We start from the raw sequence: 19,015 nt of genomic DNA, 5'->3' as shown, positions 1-19,015 counted from the left end.
TCAAGATGATCACACACTGATTCAATAATGTTGACTTCAGGGCTCTGGGGAGGCCAATCCATGACTGATAGTAGTTCATTTTATGGTTTTCTATGCTTTTACCACATTGGCAGTGTGTTTGACAGCATTGTCACGCTGAAAAATGAAGCCACTGCCAATCAGGTGTTTTTCTGTGTTTAGAATTCCATCAATTTTGACAAATCCCAACACCACAGGCTGAACTGCAGTACCAAACTATCACAAGCCTTCACTGTGCTTTACAGATGGCCATAGACACTGTTCTACATCACTCTGGACCTCCTACATACATACTGGTGACAATTTGGCAGTGACAACAGGTCTTACTCCATAAGACCTGTTGTCACTGTAACACTGAGGCAGTGTTCCTCAGTGTTTTCTCCCTGTTTCTCTTCCCTTTCACCGAAACTATTTCTGATGAGGCTTCGGTGAACAGTAGATTTATCAACTGAACTAATGTTCTATTACTGTACTAGTGTACAAACCTTTTCATAGATTCAACTAAAGAAGTGACAAGAAAACAATGATTTTTTGTAACAGGTTGCTAGTAATAAAGTGCCTAGAGACACTTCTTCCACCTGCTCCCTTTAGGGGTCGCCATATCGATATATCTGCCTCACCTTATCCCCAATATCCTCCTGTATCATGCCAATCCCCCTTCACTACATCGCACGACCTGATATCATCGTGTTGGTGTTGTTCCCAGATCATCATACTAAATGTTGTTCCAGGATCAACATTGCAAGTGACCAATCAGAATGTTGTGACGTCAGACTTTTGCAACTTCGAGAAAAACCACCGTAAAACAAAAAAACTGTACTTAAGCTGCGAGGAACCGCCTCTGTTCGCCGATCAACGGACCCTGACCCTAACCCTAACCCTTTAATAAACGGTAAGCAGAATTGATATTGTCCTTGCAACATTGGAATTTCATAAATGCACGAATAGCTTGGCGCGCAAAAGAATAACGTCACAACAATGTGATTGGTCACTTGCAATGTTGAACCTGGAACAACATTTTCATGATGATCTGGGAACAACACCAACACGATGATATCAGATCATCCCACTACATCCATTAACTTTCTCTGTGGTCTTCCCTTTGCCTGGCATCTCCATCTTCAGCATCCTTTGTCCAACATATCCACTATCTCTCTTCTCATTCCAAACCATCTCATCCTTGTCTCTGCAACTTTGTCTCCAAATTGCTCGACCTGAGCTGACCCTCTGATGTACTCATTTCTCATCCTGTCTGTCATGCCCACTCCTAACTAAAACCATAACATCTTCAATTCTGCCACCTCAGTCTTTCAATCTGACCAACATCTCAAAACCTTGCATCATAGCAGCTCTCACTACCGTCTTTGTAAATCTGCTATCCTTCAAGCAGTCACCACCCTCCTGGCACTCTCTTACAAAGCCGATCCCTGATATAGTCCCACCCCCAACTCGAATCCATCCATCACTCCTACTGCACACCTTACCACTGTCCTCAAAAATGCCCTGCACTACAGTACTACAGATCCAGAAAGACACAGTGCAACTCGTCACCTCTCTTCTTAACCTGGAAAACTCTTTCCCATGTCTTCATGGTACAGCTCATCAAAACCTTCTGTAGTCACTACAGCTTTTCAAATCACTCTTGTTCCTGAGACAAGAATGATGCTCACACACCAGTACACTTCTTCTCCATTCCTCAGGTGTCCTCAGACCCTCAACCTAACGTCACTCACTTCAATTTCCAAAGCCCTAAAAGCGCGAAGTTCCTGAACATGAGTGAAAAACTAACCAATGGACAAAGAAAACTTTGAAAGACCTTCAGACACCTTTGGAGAGCTATTGCTCAAAGCCACTTTTAAAGTGACAAGAAGGTCTGGCTCTTTGGAAACAAAATATTTTAAGAAATGATAAGCGGGTTGAGACTTTTGCACAGTATTTAACATGACATGTAAAACCTACTGCAGGAAAGTGTACTAAGAATCTGAAATGAGTCTACAGATGTAATACAAGATAGCCTCAGACCTGTGAAACTTGCTTCTCTGACTTTGTTGAGACACTGATGATTAACTTCCAGGGAAGTAAAGTGAGCATGAACCACAGAACATTCACAAACTGTGACAACAAGAACCACATTGATAATCGCAGAAAATTATCTCACATTTTGGCATTCAGCTTCAAGAAATACCCCCCGACTCCAGAAAGTCAGCAGTCCAAACAGAGTGACTGTGCATCTTAGATAAGTGAAATTAATCCCACTTTGTGCCGCGGCCTGATAAGACGGGCGCTGTGAGTGAATCACAAAATCTCTGCTGCGCCACTGCCTCGGAGTGCAATAAATAAGAAAAGCCCTGTGCGTCAGAGAAAAAAAACCAGGTGAATTTACAGTGATTACTCATGGTGCCTGGTCACTCTGCATCAGCTCGCCGCGACATGATGATCCCCGCTTGAGCTGGTCTGCGGCTGAGGCGGCGGTGGAAGCATCATAACAAATACAGTGTACATCTCATAACAGCTAAACTCACCTAGATGGGTGTTGTAGCATCAATAATAGGTACACTGACTCATGTATTAGTCAGTACGCTGACTCATACTGGTGCTCTCCTAAAGAAAAAACAGTCTTGCTAGAGCTATAAGTCATGAATTTTAAAGAAGGACAAGTTTGCTCATTTTTTTCCTTCTACTAATTTTCTGCTTTGGCAATTATATATATATATATATATATATATATATATATATATACTCCATATTCCTATGCCTCCAGAAAACCCATTTCCATATGGTGGAGTTAACAGTAGGCAGAGAGGTGGGCTCTCTGCTGCCTCACTGCTAGATTAGACAGGCCTTTACTTGCCCTTTCTTATGTCTTAGAGGGCCTTGCAGTCAAAACAGCTGACATCATCACAGAGGAAGCTGGGAAGATTTACCGCAAGGTGAGACTTAGGTTAGAAAAATGTGTTTTGATCCCCACAGGGCCAGAGGAAGGGCCTTTCCAAAAAGCATGCCAATCAAGGGTAGGTGATGGTTCGGGTTTGCAAGACCAAGCAGACGTCATGTAGAATCAGGCCGTGTGGTATAAGTGAGGGTTAATGTTGGTGGAAATAAGAATGATGTTGATATTGAATATAATGGACAATACGCAGCTGTAATCTGGCCTAGCTTCAAAATATTTATGAGATATCAGGGCAAGAGAAGCACCGTCTAGTCCTGTCCAGATGGTTTAAAGCTGGAGCATCTTTATTTCATAAGACTATACTGCCATCCTGTGGTAATGCATGATTGCTGCAACATACACAAAAACTCCCAAAGCTGAAAGCATCCACATTCCGATGACATCGGTCAGTTTTTGATAAACTTCACATAATGAATCTTTATTGAAACATCGTTGCTTTTTAAAACCATATAAGACAAAGACAACAAGTCTGAGCACACTGGAGAAAAGCAACACCCAGCATGGTGAGAGCGTAAAAGGTCTTTGTTTGTTTTTTTCTCTGTTCATCATCCTCCGCTGGAAATCGACGTCCTCTCGGCTCTCGTTGTTTCATTAAGTGCATGTGGTTGACAGTTTTATGACGGAGTGGCTTCGAATGTGCAGCAATGTCAACAGTTTGTTCTTCCTGGTCCCCGTTTGTGACATCAAAGCTCTCCGTGTGGACTCGCGGTTGCCTCAGATGCTTCCGACTCCTCGGCTGTACCTAACATAGGAAAACGTATAGAATTAATCACACTGCAGTCAGTGAAGCACACAAAGTAAACATGTTGCTTAAATAACATCCTCACATCCTAAATTACTACTGAAAACTTGTTAGAATGGGTATTGTGCTACCTCATGCCAACACTCATCCTCACCTGGCTGTTGTGTTTGCACACACTCCCCATCTCGCTCCTCGTAGCCTTCAGAGCAGATGCACGTGTAGCTGCCTTGATTGTTGACACACTCCTGGTGCTCTTTTGTGCACACTGGCTCTGACTGCGAACACTCATCCACATCTGGCAAAGATTTAAATAAATACATTTTAAAAAAATCGAATATATAGATAAAATGTATAGAGAAGTTTTTCATGGGTGCAACCCAAAAATGCATTATCCTTACAAATGTGACATCAGTTAAGGGGAACTAAAACAGACTTTCCAAGGGTAGAATTAAGAGGTTCTGTCCATCCACAGCAGTCTGGAACTCACAATATCCTTTCTTATTACAACAATTAAAGACACATAAAGGGAAGATGTAAATATGCAAATATAAAGTGATCTAAAGTTAAGCCTGCATCCAACTGTGATGAGAGACTCATGCTTACAGTATGCACATTAATGACATGTCATAGGGCGGGAGGCAGGGTCCACCCTGGACAGGTCGCCAGCATGGAAGCAATAAGAATTTACTTCCAAGGACTGCTTCTTTTGGCTTCATTTGTATTAAACTCAAAGTGGAGACTGACACTTTAACGTAGTGTCAGAAATCTTTCAAATAGTGAATAATACCTGTGCAGGTTCCCTCTGTGTCTTGGTACCCACTGGCACAAGCCTGGCAGTTATCGGGACCGGCTCCAGTGCAGCCGGAGCACACTTTATCACAGGCTTTGAGGAACAATCATACAGAATAAAGTTAGATAGGTCTCACAAAACTGTCAGTAAATGGATAACAATCAGACATTGTAATATGAAACATCTAACAGCGATAAGTTCACTGGAAGCAAATTTCCACACTGCTCCAAAAGCTACTGTTTGGCATATGACCTCTTACCCTTGCAAGAGTAGGAACCTTCTGTGTTGAGGCAGTACTGATCTTCTTTGCATGGAACAGGGTCTTTGGAACACTCATTTACATCTGCAACACAGACAGAGAGCCATCAAACAGGCTGGCAACCACACAGCGCCATCTGCTGATCATTCTTTCAAAATCTATGGTAGTTTATAAAACTGTCACGTAGGTTTTCATTTTGACCGACCTGAGTTTTGTTTATAGGAAATGCTTCCTATATAACACTTAGAGGGACTAAACTAGCATTAAATCCACCTATTAATAATGATGAACTGATGCTCATCACAGTCAATAGATAATGCTAAGTCTTCAGTAGTCACCACATGGGTGTGTTTGGGGCAGCCCATGAGTGCCAATATGAAATTGCAATCATATTCAGTATCAGTATTTTCCAAGGTTTTCTGAACATTGTGGATTCTGAGGACTTATCATTTTACGACACCAAGTTATGACCTCAACATCTGAATGTTGCAGCAGAAATCGAGACTTGTCAGACCAGGAAACATCTTTCCGAACTCCTAGTTTCCAACTTCTGGTGAGCCGGTGAGAACTCAGATTCCTGTTCTTAGGTCACAGGGGTAGCACACGGTGTGGTCTTCTGCTGCTGTAGCCCATCTGCTTCAAACTTCAATGTGTTGTGCATTCAGAAATGCTCTTATGCATATCTTGGTTATAACAAGCGGTTATTTGAGTTACTGTTGCCTTTCTACTCGCTCAAAGCAGTCTGGCCATTCTCTTCTGAACTTTGGCATTTTCATCAAGAGAACTGCCGCTCACTGGACATTTTCTATGTTTCAGACCGTTCTCTGTGTAAGTGTAAAAGTGTAAAGTGTGTGTGTATGTCCCCATAGGGAAATAGTTCCTCTGCATTTAACCCATTCACCCAGTGAAGCAGTGGGCAGCCACCAATGCAGCGCCCGGGGAGCAGTGTGTAAGGACGGTACCTTGCTCAGGGGTACCTCAGGGTAGCCGTTCAGTGGAGTCGAACCCCCGACCTTCCGATCATGGGGCCACCACTCTACCTACTGAGCTATCCCTGCCTGTAAACCTCAAAGAGTTTGTGGGATTAATCTTATATGCATCATAGATATGATATAGATCATTATATTTTAATTGTGTTCAAAAACATTTTTCTTCTGGCTTTATCTATTGTGGGTGCAGAATGAGGGTGAAAGCAAAAATGTTTGACTATTACACTGCCTCAAGATTCACCTGTGACCATTCAAAGAGCAGTTGGTGCCCGTCTCCAGGAGAACCTGATCAAATGGACATCAGTCATTCTCCTGACAGTGTCAAGGCCCTGTTTTGGTGGAGGCTTTCCTTACAGAAGGCAACTTTGTTTTGTAACCAAATGCCACAACACAATGTGTGACTATCAAATACAGCAAGAACCACCATGAAACTTTGTAAACAGGTAAAATGTGACATTTCCATCCTGGAGAAGTTGAAACGCTTGGATCCAGACACTTCCAATGTTGTAAAGTGGGACGGCTTTTTCCTTTGACATTGAGCAATGTATATTCTTAAATTATGAACTCCTGGAATAAAACCTGTTTGACCTATCCCATGAGTTCTATGAGAATCATACGTGCTGCCTGCATAACATAATGGTTGTGGACCACTATCAGTGTCCCATCAAAGTCAAAGTTATGGACTTTGGCCTATCATGTCATGTGTCTGCAGTAGTTCCTCGTGTCTGTGCACAGGCTCTTTGGTACAGGCCACCAGAGGTTATGCTTCAGATTCCATTTAATTATTGAAACGTGGTCTCTGGGCTAAATAGCTTTGGAGCGTGCAACGAGGCTGCTGCTTTACCCGGGTAATCCGGTTCATCATACACACTCAGGGCCAGCCACCAGGCTATCCTTGAGAAAAAGAAGAAAGCTGCAGTGTTCACTGCTGAATATATTTAAAACAAAAGAATAATTTGAATGTCGGACAGGGCTCACCCACAAGAAACCCGACACTTAAAGCTTAAGTGTCTTGTTGACCTGATTGAAAATGAGAACAGGATGCCACAGTGATCAGCATTTGTTGGTGAGCCTGATTAAACAAATGCTGGACTTGGATGCTAACCGGCGGATCGAACCCTTGGATGTTCTTGGGCATGCTTTCTTTGACCCCAGCCAAAAGGTCAACATTCATTTTCACACCACACATAGCAGCGGTAAATTTCACACCCTGACCTCTCGCGACCCACTACAGGTCCGTGGGTTGGGGACCTCTGCACAAAAAAAAAAAAAAAAAAGCACATAAATGTCCACAGCACAACATTATGGAACACGTGACAAGCCACAGGGTTGGGTGGGGGGTGAGGAGTAATCCTAGGCAAACACAGCAGCCATCCTGCCCAGCGCTACCATTCCAGCGCGGGCTCAGACCCACCGTGTTCCCCAGGAGGGAACAAGCATTGAAGGCGTTTGGAAAGGGAGGGGGGATGAGTGTGTGCATATCAGTGCATATGTATGTGTGTGCGTGTCCAGAGCTCAGCTGAGACAGTGTCCTTCGCCCTGCTAGGCTAAATAAACAGTCTTCCAGCCAACCCAGGTGGCCTTGCGTGGAATGGGAAGAACGGTCTAAACACAGTCGTTATCAGGGTGTTTTTGTTCGGCTCCAGCCTTGCGACCACAGCTGGCACTGAAAGGGTATCCGCATGAAGTGACGGTGCTTTTTACTTTAGTGCGAACAGCTCATATGAATTTCAAAGCAGTTCTAACAGTCCAACACTGGTCTCTCAATCTCCCGTTGGAGAGCCGTTAGCTTCTCCATGATGTTATCAAACTTGCGCTCTGTGATGTTGTCATTCTTGTGCTCAACCAAACCTACTTATTATGGCGTACCCCCCATAATTTGTGTACACAGCCAAAAGAGTGTGTGTGAGACACTGGAAAATGTACATAAAGGAACGAATCAAGCAGGGGTTGGCAGAGGTACGGGTGAAGGATCGTCAGCCTGCTTTAAAGTAGACATGAAACATCACGCTTTAGTTTTAGTCTCATTTTTCCACTGAGTTATGATTTTAAACTCTTAATTCTTAAATCCAGCCTAATAGACAGTGTTAAACCTATGACAGTTCTTTAAAGTAGGACTCCATGGTGTATAAATTGGCCTTTATACATGTAGCCTTTTAGTCCACTTTAAGCTTGACATGGCCATTAATCTCACTTCATAATATACCCCTCAGACTGCTTCAAGCCTTCAAGAAGGCAAGATTAACTCAAACAAACAACCAAGGTATGCAGAAGAGCATCTCTAAATAAACAGCAGATCAAACCTTGGAGAAGCAGAAGACCACACCGGGTATCAGCCACAGGGCTCGCAAAATTTCAAAATCCCTGGTAGTCCTTCGGGCAGGGACTCTTCAGTTTTTGGTAGCCCAAAATAAATTTAAGTAGCCCGAATAAAAAAGAGAGCAATTTTTTGATTGATGTTTTGTTTCCGTTACAATATTATACATTAAAGTATAATATTGTAACGGAAACAAAACATTAATCAAAAAATTGTTTAAACACAAATTACAACATTGTATAAAAATTACAATCATCAACTCAAATACTTGGTTCTAATTGAACAGAAATTTCTATGAATTTGTAAGAACTGTGTAGAACATGAATCAGTCTGTGTCAGATCCTGAATTTGAAATTTCCACTGAAGTCACGGGAAAGAGGCAAGTGGAACCAAGATCGAGGCCATTTGCTTTTTGAAGTTTGCAAAGACTGCTAAATTGTGCCAGTGGTAGTTCACTCTTTGCAACATAGTACGCTGTTCTAAACTGATTTTCAGGTTTATTTTTAGTATGTTATTTGCAATTGGTGTTTGTTCTGGGAAAGATATTGCAGACTGAGCAATAATGCATTTCTTGCATTTCTCATGGGTTCTAATGGGGGCCTTTCTTAAAATGACTGGTCCCAGTAACAAAGGCGCTTGTCGACTCAGAAATCGAGGGAAAACCAACAACACACCCGGCAGAACATTATGTTATTTACACGGGTGCACATAAGTGGTCCGCATGTGCGCATTCGCTGTCAAAATAAAAGACGCGCACCAGATAAGAAGTTGCAACACGCGTTTGCGTCCATATAAAAGGCACTGTTTTTGTCCGCTAGAGTGGGATTTTCACGGCACATTCTGCACCACATCTCTGTGCGTTCATCATTTGTTTGAAGCCAGCTCACCTCCTGCAAACACTTTTCCGAGAATACGTGCTTCTTTTGTGGTTCGGACTCCTTCTGACATTTCTTTGGATGTGGAGGAACACCGAAGTAATTGCTTAAAGGAGCTTGCTTCTTCGACATCTTTAAGAGTTCTAAACAAATGTCTGTCCTCCTCCAGAAAATCTTATGTACGCAAACACGCAGTGCAACTTCTTATCTTGTGCGCGTTTTTTATTTTGACAGCGAATGCGCACCTGCGGACCACTTATGTGCAGCCCTGGTTATATAGCTCATCATATCGCAGCCACAGAAATTCTTTTGTCCATGAAACCATAAAGCTGCACTTTATTTTTGCCTTATAGTCTGATTTGTCATAACCTTTCCGTTTTGTGGTAAGCTTTTCGTTGGCTGTCACTTCTTCACCCTGACCTGTTTTATTTGACTCAGCAGAACTAAAATATATATCCTGCTGCTTTTACACACGCACTCACATAACGCTCAGCGATTCTCTGCGCGATCAACCTCTCACATGTTTAAGTTTGCTGCGGGAGATTTCACTTGTCATGTTTGCATAGTAAGCTAACGATTGATAAGACGATGTCAGAGGAATTGGTGCGCAAATTATCATCACTCACCAATCAGTGCTGTCGCTCTCTATAAAACAGTTCGCGCGATTGCAAAGTGAAAGCAAAAAACAAGCGCAAATTCAAACACGATTTCAATATGTCACATATTGACAGTGGCTCACCGATGCCAATGACATAATTACCCAGCTACATTTCCGAAAGAATGCAAAAGCATTGAAATATATTTTCCTATGATAGCCCGACAGGCAGGGCAGAGACAGATTTTGGTAGCCCGACTGGAAAAATCGCTAGCCCCGGGACGTCGGGCTAGCGATTTTGCGAGCCCTGAGCCAAGAACAGAAAACTGAGGCTAAATTGGACGAACCTGTGCTAGCATTCTGAATTGTGCTACTAGCGTCAAGTTTTAAAATGAACATAAATGTACTTAAAAAATAACATTTTCAAGAATTTACGAGGTCTGGTACTGTTCTGAGTTTAAAATATAACTAACTGGTCCATTATTGGTTGATTTCGCAACAATTTGTGTAGTCAATAAATTGTTATGAAACAGCAAAAAGATCGGAGATTTGCAGGTTTATCCAACCAGTGGTATAATAATCAAAGTTGGAACAATAGCTCAGATGACCTCTTTATCAGAGTACTTTTGTTAAGAGAATGTCATGTAGCATGGAGAGCTAGTACAAGTTGTCTTACCTACACAAGTTTCCTGGTCGTCTTCCTCCCAGCCTTCCTTGCACTCATCACAGTCCTGATTGGTTGCTCCAGTGCAGGTCTTGCAAGAGAAGTGACATTCTGCAGAAGTGAAGACCAAATTTCCATCAGTATGTTCATGTTGGTGATGAGTTTCTGGTGCAACAGCAGGTAACATATTTAGTAGGGGTGGTGGGAAAAAAATCGATACTGTGTAGTATCGTGATATTTTGTTTGCTAATAATGTATCGATACAGGGACAGCAGAAATCGATATTTTGTTACAAAAAAGTTTTTGTGGACTAGAACATGCTCTGAAGTCAGAGCATGTTGATCAGCTCCTTTTTCTGAGCAAGAATCCTGACATTCCTTCACTGTCCAAATGTGTTTAACTTTTTTTTGGCAGCAATAAACATGACAGTTTACTTATTTTAATTTAAGACATGTTTTATTTTAATTAAGTTTAAAACTTTTTTATTTAATGTAAAATTATATTTTGTTTTAATTTACTTTCAAATTCTTCAGTTGCTGAATGGGCTGCATAGTTTTCATAAATTGCATAGTTCAGAATAGCTATAATTGTACCAGATGGTTGCATTCAGTTAAGTTGGACTAGACTGTAATACAAACCGTTCAGTTTGTCAACAATAAAACTGACTGAAATGAGAGAAAGACTGAGAGTGAGACTTTGATATTAGATAAAATGAATATCGATAAAGTTTACCTTTATGTACAGAATCTGAATATCGCAAAATATTTTTAAAAAAATTGCAATAATATCGTATCGTGCGTTAAGTATTGTGATAATATCGTATCGTGGGATGTATGGTGATCCCCAACTCTATTATTTAGGTAAACTGAGTTTTTTATTATTTATTTTTTTACCTGTGCACAGAGAAAAGCTGTCATTCTTCACTTCGTTGAAGTAGCCGTCGATGCAGTCTACGCAGAACTCGCCCGTATAACCGTGGTGGCAGCTGCACTTCCCGTTTCCCCCACGGGTCCCGTCTCCATCGCACGCACCATTCCCGTGACAGGGTCGCTCAGAACCCCCCACACAGGCTTAAAAATGAAGACAGACAAATTATTTTTGTGCTTTTAAACCAAATTTTACAACTCGCTCTTGGGATCTCTCTTTTTCTGTACACGGTAGCTTCTGTAATCTTTTTTGGTAGATTTTTTTTTTTTTTTTTTTTAAAAACACTCAATGCCACTGTTTTTTCTATACATAGTAATATAGAGACCACTGATGTTTGAACACTATGGTTCAGTAATGGTAATGTTTATGTCAAAAACTCTCACTAAATATAAAAGCATCTTTCTTTAAAGGTCCTGTGGCACAACCAAGAGAAGATCGGTAATGTGTGAAATCATAAATTTGTATTACATCCTTTTTCCTCATGTGTTGCACTTCTGTAGGTGGTTGCCAAGTAGTCGTTGTCCATGTTAATTTGGTTTGAAAGGAGGCGTTCAAATACGGCTGATAAGTTGCAAATATGGCCCCCAACTCTATACTGTCCCTGACTCCTCATCTCACATCTTAGTGAGCCTCATTTTAAAGCGATGTCAGTATAATAAGATGTGTGCCACAGATGCATCGTAAACTGTTTTGTTAAACTGCCTTTAAGATGTCAGGTGTAACATTGCTCATGACATAGCTCATGTTTAGGGCCACTTGCACACACACCGACATTTATTTCTGAGTGACAGTTGGGAGAACAGAGGAGGCGCAAATTAGAAATGGACTGTTTGCAAGTAGATGTTTTATAGATCTGACGACTTGGGACAGCATTGGAAAAATGCAAAACTTGTATGACACAAGCGACCTGTTTTCATAATAACATTGGAGGCCCTGAAATTAAGATGAAACACGGGGGGGGGGGGAACTGGAGCACTGGGGGGTGTATCTGTAAATTCTCACCATTGCAGTCGGGTCCAAATGTTCCCTTTGGACAGCACACTTTGATGGTCTCTATGCAGAACCACTTGTGCAGATCGGGATGTTTCGTTTTCCTGTGTTGCAACAGGAAAACAAGGCAGGAAGAGACGAGGTTTAACAGCAGGTTAACAACGCAAACAACCCTGATCAGCATCTGCCAGCCTGCCTGACCATGTGTCCATCACTCATTAGGTCCCCTTTAAAATCCAACCACGTCATTTACATCAACCCACCTCTGGAACCACCAAGTCTCGAAATGCTCCTCGTGCTCCTCAACCATGTGGTTGCACTCAAAGCTGCTGCTGTCACACAGCCCCTCCACGATCTCCATCAGCCGAATCTCGCTGGGGTGGAAGGAAAGCAGCAGACGAGACAAGTGCAAAGAAAAAGAAAAGAAAACAACTTCATTTTATGGAAAGCACAGAAGCTCAAAAGCCTGCAGGTCTGGTGAAAAGTAAACAGCTCAGATCACAGGACCTGTGGCAGGGTGACCTGTAGGCTGGGCTCTTGGCTGTCTCACCTCGTCTCATATTTAGACAATTTCCTCTCCTCCCAGGCTGTGTTTCCTCCTCCAAAGTTCTGGTTTGCTGTTCTCTCGAAGCCCTGACATACAACGCAGACATTTTAATTTTTGAGCCCAGAAATAGGAAGGACCCTGCACTGAGTAAAGGGCACCCAGGCATCTTACATTAGACTGACGTATGTTCACGTCAACACAATGAAAAACAACACAAAGGAAGAAGGTCTGCAAACGCTCACTGACCTTGTTGAAGTTCTCGGTGATTTGCCGGCAGGTGTTGCAGGCGCTTTTTAAATCCTTCTTGGCGTCAGTAACTTGACAAAGTAAGACAAGAGTTAAGCAAGACAAAAGGCGCAGCAGCCGCAGCTCTGGACCGGTGGACAGCATCTCAGCAGATCAATTCACACAATTTCATATCAGGAGACGAGCGCTCCAGCCACTAGCATGCAAGCTTTCCACTGATGTTAAAGTGCTGCAGTGGTCGGACACATCTATGCGAGGTGTTCCTAACATTAGATGAAAAATAGCGTTATCTATGCAAAGCGTGACAAAATGGTATTTACATGCCGGTTACATGGAAAAAAAAACCCTGAATCGGTTCTAGTTTTCCGCGTCAGCGTCTTAATCGAATTGTGGCTTGTGGTGATTGGCTGTAACCGCCTGTCAATAAAATGGAAAACCAATCGTGAGTCGCCACGCGCGGGACAATAGAAAAAAACAAAAAAAACCCCCATCCCCACGTGGAAAAATCAGGAAGCTCGAAGGTAAATTCAAAATAATTTTTTTTTTCATTTTTTTAAAATTAGGTTTCAATAATATTTCTCAAAAGCCCTACTAATAAAAACCCCTCAACGCCTTAGCCAAAGTAAAAGCTGCATCGTCCACTTCCTGTGACTGCCGGAAGTGAAAACTAGCCTTTTCTCTTTTTTTTTCAGCTGTCATGGCTGAAAAGAGGACTGTTTTGGGGCTACCACTGTTGTTTTTATTAGCTTCCGTGGCTCTCTTGCATCTATTTATTTGCCCGTTCACTAAAGTTGAGGAGAGCTTCAACTTACAGGCGGCACACGACCTTCTGTATCACAGACTTGACTTTGACAAGGTAAGCATGCAGCCATTTGATGTGTTAATAAGCTAAGTGGACACAGAAAGCACCCGTGGATGTAAATAAAACATTCGTAATATTCAATTTCCCTTTTTGTCATTTAAAAAAATAGAATATCATTCTTACGGCCCTAAAGATGTTAAATATAAAGTACATTATGAAAAAAAAAATGTGACAGCTGAGGGTACAGTTTAAATCCTACTTTTGATGTAATGCTACGTCCCAAACATTCTGCTTGCTATTGATGCTTGCTATAAAAATCATACACACCAGTAGTTTGACAGCTATACTGCGGTGTGGACTGTTCCATCGTAAACCTATAGCTACAAGAAAAAAATAAATGTGGTCTTATCCTCACCCATTCACGTCACAATATTAGAAAAATACATTCATTCACAATAAAACAAGAGAACATAACAGGAGCTCTGTTGAAAAATGGGAAAAAATGTGACCAAAACTGAGGGACAGGGTGGCTGAACATAGGTATACTGTTCCTATTTAACCTGATTTATTTTAAGGCAAAACGCACTACACATAAGCACATCATGGGAGTAACTCGACCCTACTGGGAACTACTAGCTTTGATGCCAGGGTTGGGGATAAAATCAAAGCCTCAAACAAAGAGAGACCTATTGAATTTATGCCATGGAGTCCACCAATAACTGTGGTCCTAATGAGGACTAATAATAGGGTCACTAAATTTTGTAACTGACTAGACTTGACCTACAGTGTTGGCTTTCAGCATTAACATTGTTTTGCAGTTCTTTTCTGCCTTCATTGTAGTGCTCTGATATATCACTATCAAGATTTATAAGAAATTTAAAATTTAAAAAATCCAAAGAAGAGACTGGAGAATCACCTTTCGGAGTATTGATGTTGCATTGCATGTACACCAGAGGGCACTCTGAAGCTACCCTGGTAAAACCTGTTTGAAATGCGGTAAAACCTGTTTGAAATGCCACAAACTCAACAACCAGCTGATCTTGTCATGACAATAAAACATTTTTAAACAGAAATGTCTTATTACCTTCGTAAAGACTCATAAATAACTACACATAAACAGATTTCCCTGACATTTATTATGTTTTGTGTGTCTGAAAGAAAAACAATAAGTTGATATATCGGAATTTTTAAATTACTCAATATCAGTATCTATTGGGCTTTATTCTGTTCTGTTGTGGCATCAATGCTTTTGTTCTATTTTATTGTTTATTACAATGTTGCTTATCACAATATATTACAACTTGATAACATGCAGGACTGTTGTGTTCCCTGTGATGAGGGTGTCCTGAAAAATAATAAGTCAAGAGCACAGTAAGCAGTCCTGAAACTTAGAGACACCCCCCCCAAAAAGGAAAAACAAAAAAGAACCCAATAGACAGCAAAAATATTTGCAGCAGTCTTTACAGCTTGTAACATTTTTAATTAGGTGTTCACTACAAGATGAACTATACTACATGGCACAGAGCTGTCAGTAGTATCCTTCCACAGATGACAGAGTAACTGTGAGAATGACTTAAGGTTTACCTTTATAAGAAGCATGCACTGTACATTGTAGGGGGTGAAACAATGCTGTGAAGACATTGTAAAGCACGGTGGAGGGAGGATCATGGTTTGGCTTTTTATTTTTGTTTTTTTATGGTCTGGATATCTGGACATGCAGAGAGTAATAAATTCCAAATTCAGTCAAAAACATTTACAGCAAAATACTGGGGCATCACTCCATGATTTGAAGCTGAGTCGAGACAATGAAAAACCAACTACAGGATGATTAGAAAGAAGAAATCCATGTTTTAGAACAGCCAAGAGAGTCCTGACTTTAACATAACAGAGATGCTTTAGACAGTTTACTTGTTTGTTCTGATAAAAAGGGAGAAAAAAATCCATGACATCTGGGTAAATTCCAGGTCTTGCTTAGGGTCATGTGATGTGATTGAAAGCGAGAGATTAGATTGTTTTATCTACTCTTGTTTTTGAGCTCCTTTAAATCACTGTATGGTAGTGTGGCTGTATAAGTCTTAGAAAGTACCATTTTTTTTTCTTTTCAGTATGACCATCATGAGTTCCCCGGTGTGGTGCCGCGGACTTTCCTTGGCTCCCTCTTCCTCTCCACGCTCTCCTCCCCTGTTGTTTTTCTGTCTTCCCTGCTGGATGCTCCAAAGTTCTACACACAGCTTATAGGTAGCGTACCATCTCACGTTTTGTTGTTTAGTATCCAAACCACTGAGATGTAAAGGTAATTAAAAGCTCTAAAGAGATGTTTAATGTGCTGTTCTTTCTGCACAGTCCGAGCTTCCCTAGGAATGTGTGTCATCGGTGCACTGTGGCACATGCAGAGAGAAGCAAGGAGGCAGTTTGGCTCCACAGTTGCAGACCTTTTCTGCCTTATATGTGCATCTCAGTTTCATTTAATGTTCTACAGCACAAGGACACTGCCCAATGTATTCGCCCTGCCATTAGGTAACCCATCAGCTCTCATTTGAGTTCTAGTTTCTTTCTTTGTTATTTTTGGAACTTAAATAATCGAGCATTATAATGATGAGTAAAATTCTCGGCCCAGTTCTTATAGCATTCACATCATGGATGGCTCAGAGATATGGCCGGTTCATCTCCCTGTCTGCTTTGGTCATCATTGTGTTCCGGTCAGAGTTGTGCATCTTTATGGGCCTCATGTTACTGATGTCGCTCCTGAGCAGGAAGCTGGGGCTGCTGCAGCTGCTGAAATATACTATTCCTGCTGGGATATTGTCATTAGGTTAGTGGTTCATCTATAATAAATACAGTGTATGTCTAACAATATTAAAAACATGCTGATCACTGTTTGTGTTTGCTTTCCTTTGTCTCCTGCAGCTCTGACAGTGGCTGTTGATACCTTCTTCTGGAGGAAGCTCCTGTGGCCTGAAGGCCAGGTTTTGTGGTACAACACCATTCTCAACAAAAGTTCCAACTGGGGAATATCCTTTGATTTATTCCAGCACATCCTGTTTGATAGTTGGGAAACTATGGGGGGGAAATGACGACCACAAGAAAAACACAGAAATGTATTAGAAAATGTGACATTTCACTTTATGGAAATAGTTGTTGACTTTGTTGACTGTGGAAAAATGACTTTCCTTGTTGGACTGAATATTTCAGTCATTTTATTTGTATTGCACAATTTCACAGCAACAGATTTCTTAGTTTATAATTGTTAATTTAATAAATGTTTTAGTTTCATGGTATCTTAAAAGCGTGTTGATGAACAGCATGTTGATGCCCTTTGTTAAAATATTCCTGTATGAGTCCAGTCTCCTTTAGCATTCTAGCTCAGTTAAAACTCAGGTAAGGATGTTGCTGAATTAAATTTTTATGACATTGTTGTTGGTTTATTTTTGGTTGGTTATAGCAGTCCTTGACTGTTCTCCCCAGTAAACCTCTCCATTTCTCTGGTACTTCTACTCTGCTGTACCTCGCGCCCTGGGCTGCACGCTGTTCTTTGTCCCCCTTGGCCTCCTTGACAGGCGAATGAGAGCACTGCTGCTGCCCACAGTGGGCTTCATTCTGCTCTACTCACTGTTGCCCCACAAAGAGCTGCGTTTCATCATATACACTTTTCCCGTGCTCAGTTTGGTGGCTGCGCGTGGTTGCTCTTTCATGTAAGCTGAAACGTACGGCACCTGTCCTTATATTGAAAGAAGAGTGAATGATCCTAAAAAGTTTCCTTTCTCTTAAAATTGACATTGAAATTTGGAGAGCTGAAGCTGTTTGTCATGCTTTTTACTGTTTTGTTTGTTTGTTTGTTTGTTTTTTCCTCCTTCCATGTGATTTAGTTTGTGTAACTACCAGAAATCCTGGATATACAAACTGGGTTCTGCATTTGTGGTTGGCCAGCTGTTGGCAAACACGGCATACTCTGGTATTTGCCTCTATGTTTCTCACCACAACTACCCTGGAGGCAGAGGAATGCAGGAACTACACCGGCTGTTGCCAGCCTCAGCAGGTTGGAATCACATCAAGCTTTTTTTTTTTTCTTTCTTGAAGGGAGCGCTCACACAGTTACATATTTAAAAGTCTGTCAGAAATGCAGGAGATAAAGAATCGTGGTTTTCTAGTGAACTCTCATTGTTGCTGTCTTTCCTCAGATGTATTTGTTCACATTGACACCTACACTGCTGAGACTGGAGTTTCACGCTTCCTACAACTAAACAAAAACTGGAGGTTGGTGTTTTATTTTGATCTGAAATATGTCCACCAATCTTTTTTTTTTTTTTTTTTTTAAATATACAGTTTTAAATTTTCTATTTTTTTTGTGGGTGTTTTGAGTTAAGCTTAGAATTCAGAAAAAAATTGGCCTCACTTCAGTTTTCAGTATCTGTATTGTCAGTTTTAGTTTTTTTTCAAATATTATAACATGGGTAACATTTGGAAATGGGGAAATTGTTACAATCTCAGAATAGGTACTGCAGTACAAATACTTTGGAAAGGCAGGTCAGACATGCTGGACCTCAATAAACATGTCTGTGAAAGCCTTATGAAGCAGGTTACATTATCAAATGTGACCAAAGTGACAAAAATAAATACAGCTTTATTTATTTTTTTATTTTAGCTTTTTAAGTAAACTTAAAATATTATTTTTACCATTTTTAACACTTTACTTCCCATTTTCAACAGATATGACAAACGTGAGGACTTGAGCCCCACGAGCCCAGCTATGCAGATGTACTCGCACCTATTGATGGAGGCTAATGCGACCAACATAGAATTACTCCAGGACACCCATCAGCCTCTGACCTTCATAGAAGGTTACCGCAACATTGCCTTCAGTGTGTTTCACTTCCCTCCTGTCAGAGTGCACTTGGAGAGAAAAACTGTGCTGATGGAGAGAAAGGCCATCAAAACAGTGACTTAAACAAGTGTTGGATTTTTTTTCTTTAAATTTGCTGACCACTACTGTGAAAACAGTGCTTTTACAGAATAATAAAAAGTATCTCTCCAGGTATCACATTTCCACTACAAAAGATTATCAGTGTTGCATTAACATAGTCATGAATCTGTAAATCTTATCTGCTCTCATGCAAGGAAACGAGCTACCACACTTTCTCCGTGAAATTATTTTGTCTTCTGAATAAATCTTTGTATTATTATTATTTTTTTTTAGCTCAGAGGATAACAAAAAAAAAATAAAGTTCACTGAACACTGGAGATGCTTAAAATGAAGTGAAAACATTGAATTCTTGTACTCGTGTGCCTTAAGGCTCCACACTAAAC

General features: G+C 41.0%; 2 protein-coding genes across 2 annotated transcripts; one reads left to right on the top strand and one right to left on the bottom strand.

Annotated features, from left to right (window-relative positions):
• Positions 1–3,231: 3,231 nt before the first annotated feature.
• Positions 3,232–13,297, bottom strand: creld2 (CRELD disulfide isomerase 2). The gene is made up of 10 exons (XM_084910779.1): positions 12,910–13,297; positions 12,667–12,749; positions 12,380–12,490; positions 12,129–12,220; positions 11,093–11,269; positions 10,212–10,310; positions 4,760–4,843; positions 4,498–4,593; positions 3,865–4,005; positions 3,232–3,710 (listed from the first exon to the last, which is right to left on the bottom strand). The coding sequence occupies exons 1-10, from the start codon at positions 13,051–13,053 to the stop codon at positions 3,652–3,654; spliced, it is 1,086 nt and encodes a 361-aa protein (XP_084766905.1). The 5' UTR covers positions 13,054–13,297; the 3' UTR covers positions 3,232–3,651.
• Positions 13,298–13,571: 274 nt separating this feature from the next.
• On the top strand, positions 13,572–18,960 carry alg12 (ALG12 alpha-1,6-mannosyltransferase). Its single transcript, XM_084909608.1, has 9 exons — positions 13,572–13,765; positions 15,817–15,949; positions 16,055–16,228; positions 16,329–16,523; positions 16,619–16,723; positions 17,181–17,403; positions 17,578–17,747; positions 17,890–17,965; positions 18,419–18,960. Exons 1-9 carry the CDS (start codon positions 13,607–13,609, stop codon positions 18,654–18,656), a joined length of 1,473 nt encoding a protein of 490 aa, XP_084765734.1. The 5' UTR covers positions 13,572–13,606; the 3' UTR covers positions 18,657–18,960.
• The last annotated feature ends 55 nt before the right edge of the window (positions 18,961–19,015 follow it).

This window comes from Perissodus microlepis, chromosome 17 (assembly GCF_051167445.1).
Source record: "Perissodus microlepis isolate ML-2025 ecotype Zambia chromosome 17, ASM5116744v1, whole genome shotgun sequence".
Lineage (NCBI taxonomy): Eukaryota > Metazoa > Chordata > Actinopteri > Cichliformes > Cichlidae > Perissodus > Perissodus microlepis.
Note: the sequence above shows the minus strand (reverse complement) of the source record. Positions and strands in the feature narration are given on the sequence as shown.

Coding starts and splice junctions, on each gene's coding strand:
- creld2 (XM_084910779.1), bottom strand. CDS start 13,053: ATGCTGTCCACCGGTCCAGAGCTGCGGCTGCTGCGCCTTTTGTCTTGC. Junction 12,750..12,909: donor TCACCGAGAACTTCAACAAG/GTCAGTGAGCGT, acceptor GTTGTATGTCAG/GGCTTCGAGAGAACAGCAAA. Junction 4,594..4,759: donor AGGTTCCTACTCTTGCAAGG/GTAAGAGGTCAT, acceptor TGTTCCTCAAAG/CCTGTGATAAAGTGTGCTCC.
- alg12 (XM_084909608.1), top strand. CDS start 13,607: ATGGCTGAAAAGAGGACTGTTTTGGGGCTACCACTGTTGTTTTTATTA. Junction 15,950..16,054: donor GTTCTACACACAGCTTATAG/GTAGCGTACCAT, acceptor CTTTCTGCACAG/TCCGAGCTTCCCTAGGAATG. Junction 17,966..18,418: donor CAACTAAACAAAAACTGGAG/GTTGGTGTTTTA, acceptor CATTTTCAACAG/ATATGACAAACGTGAGGACT.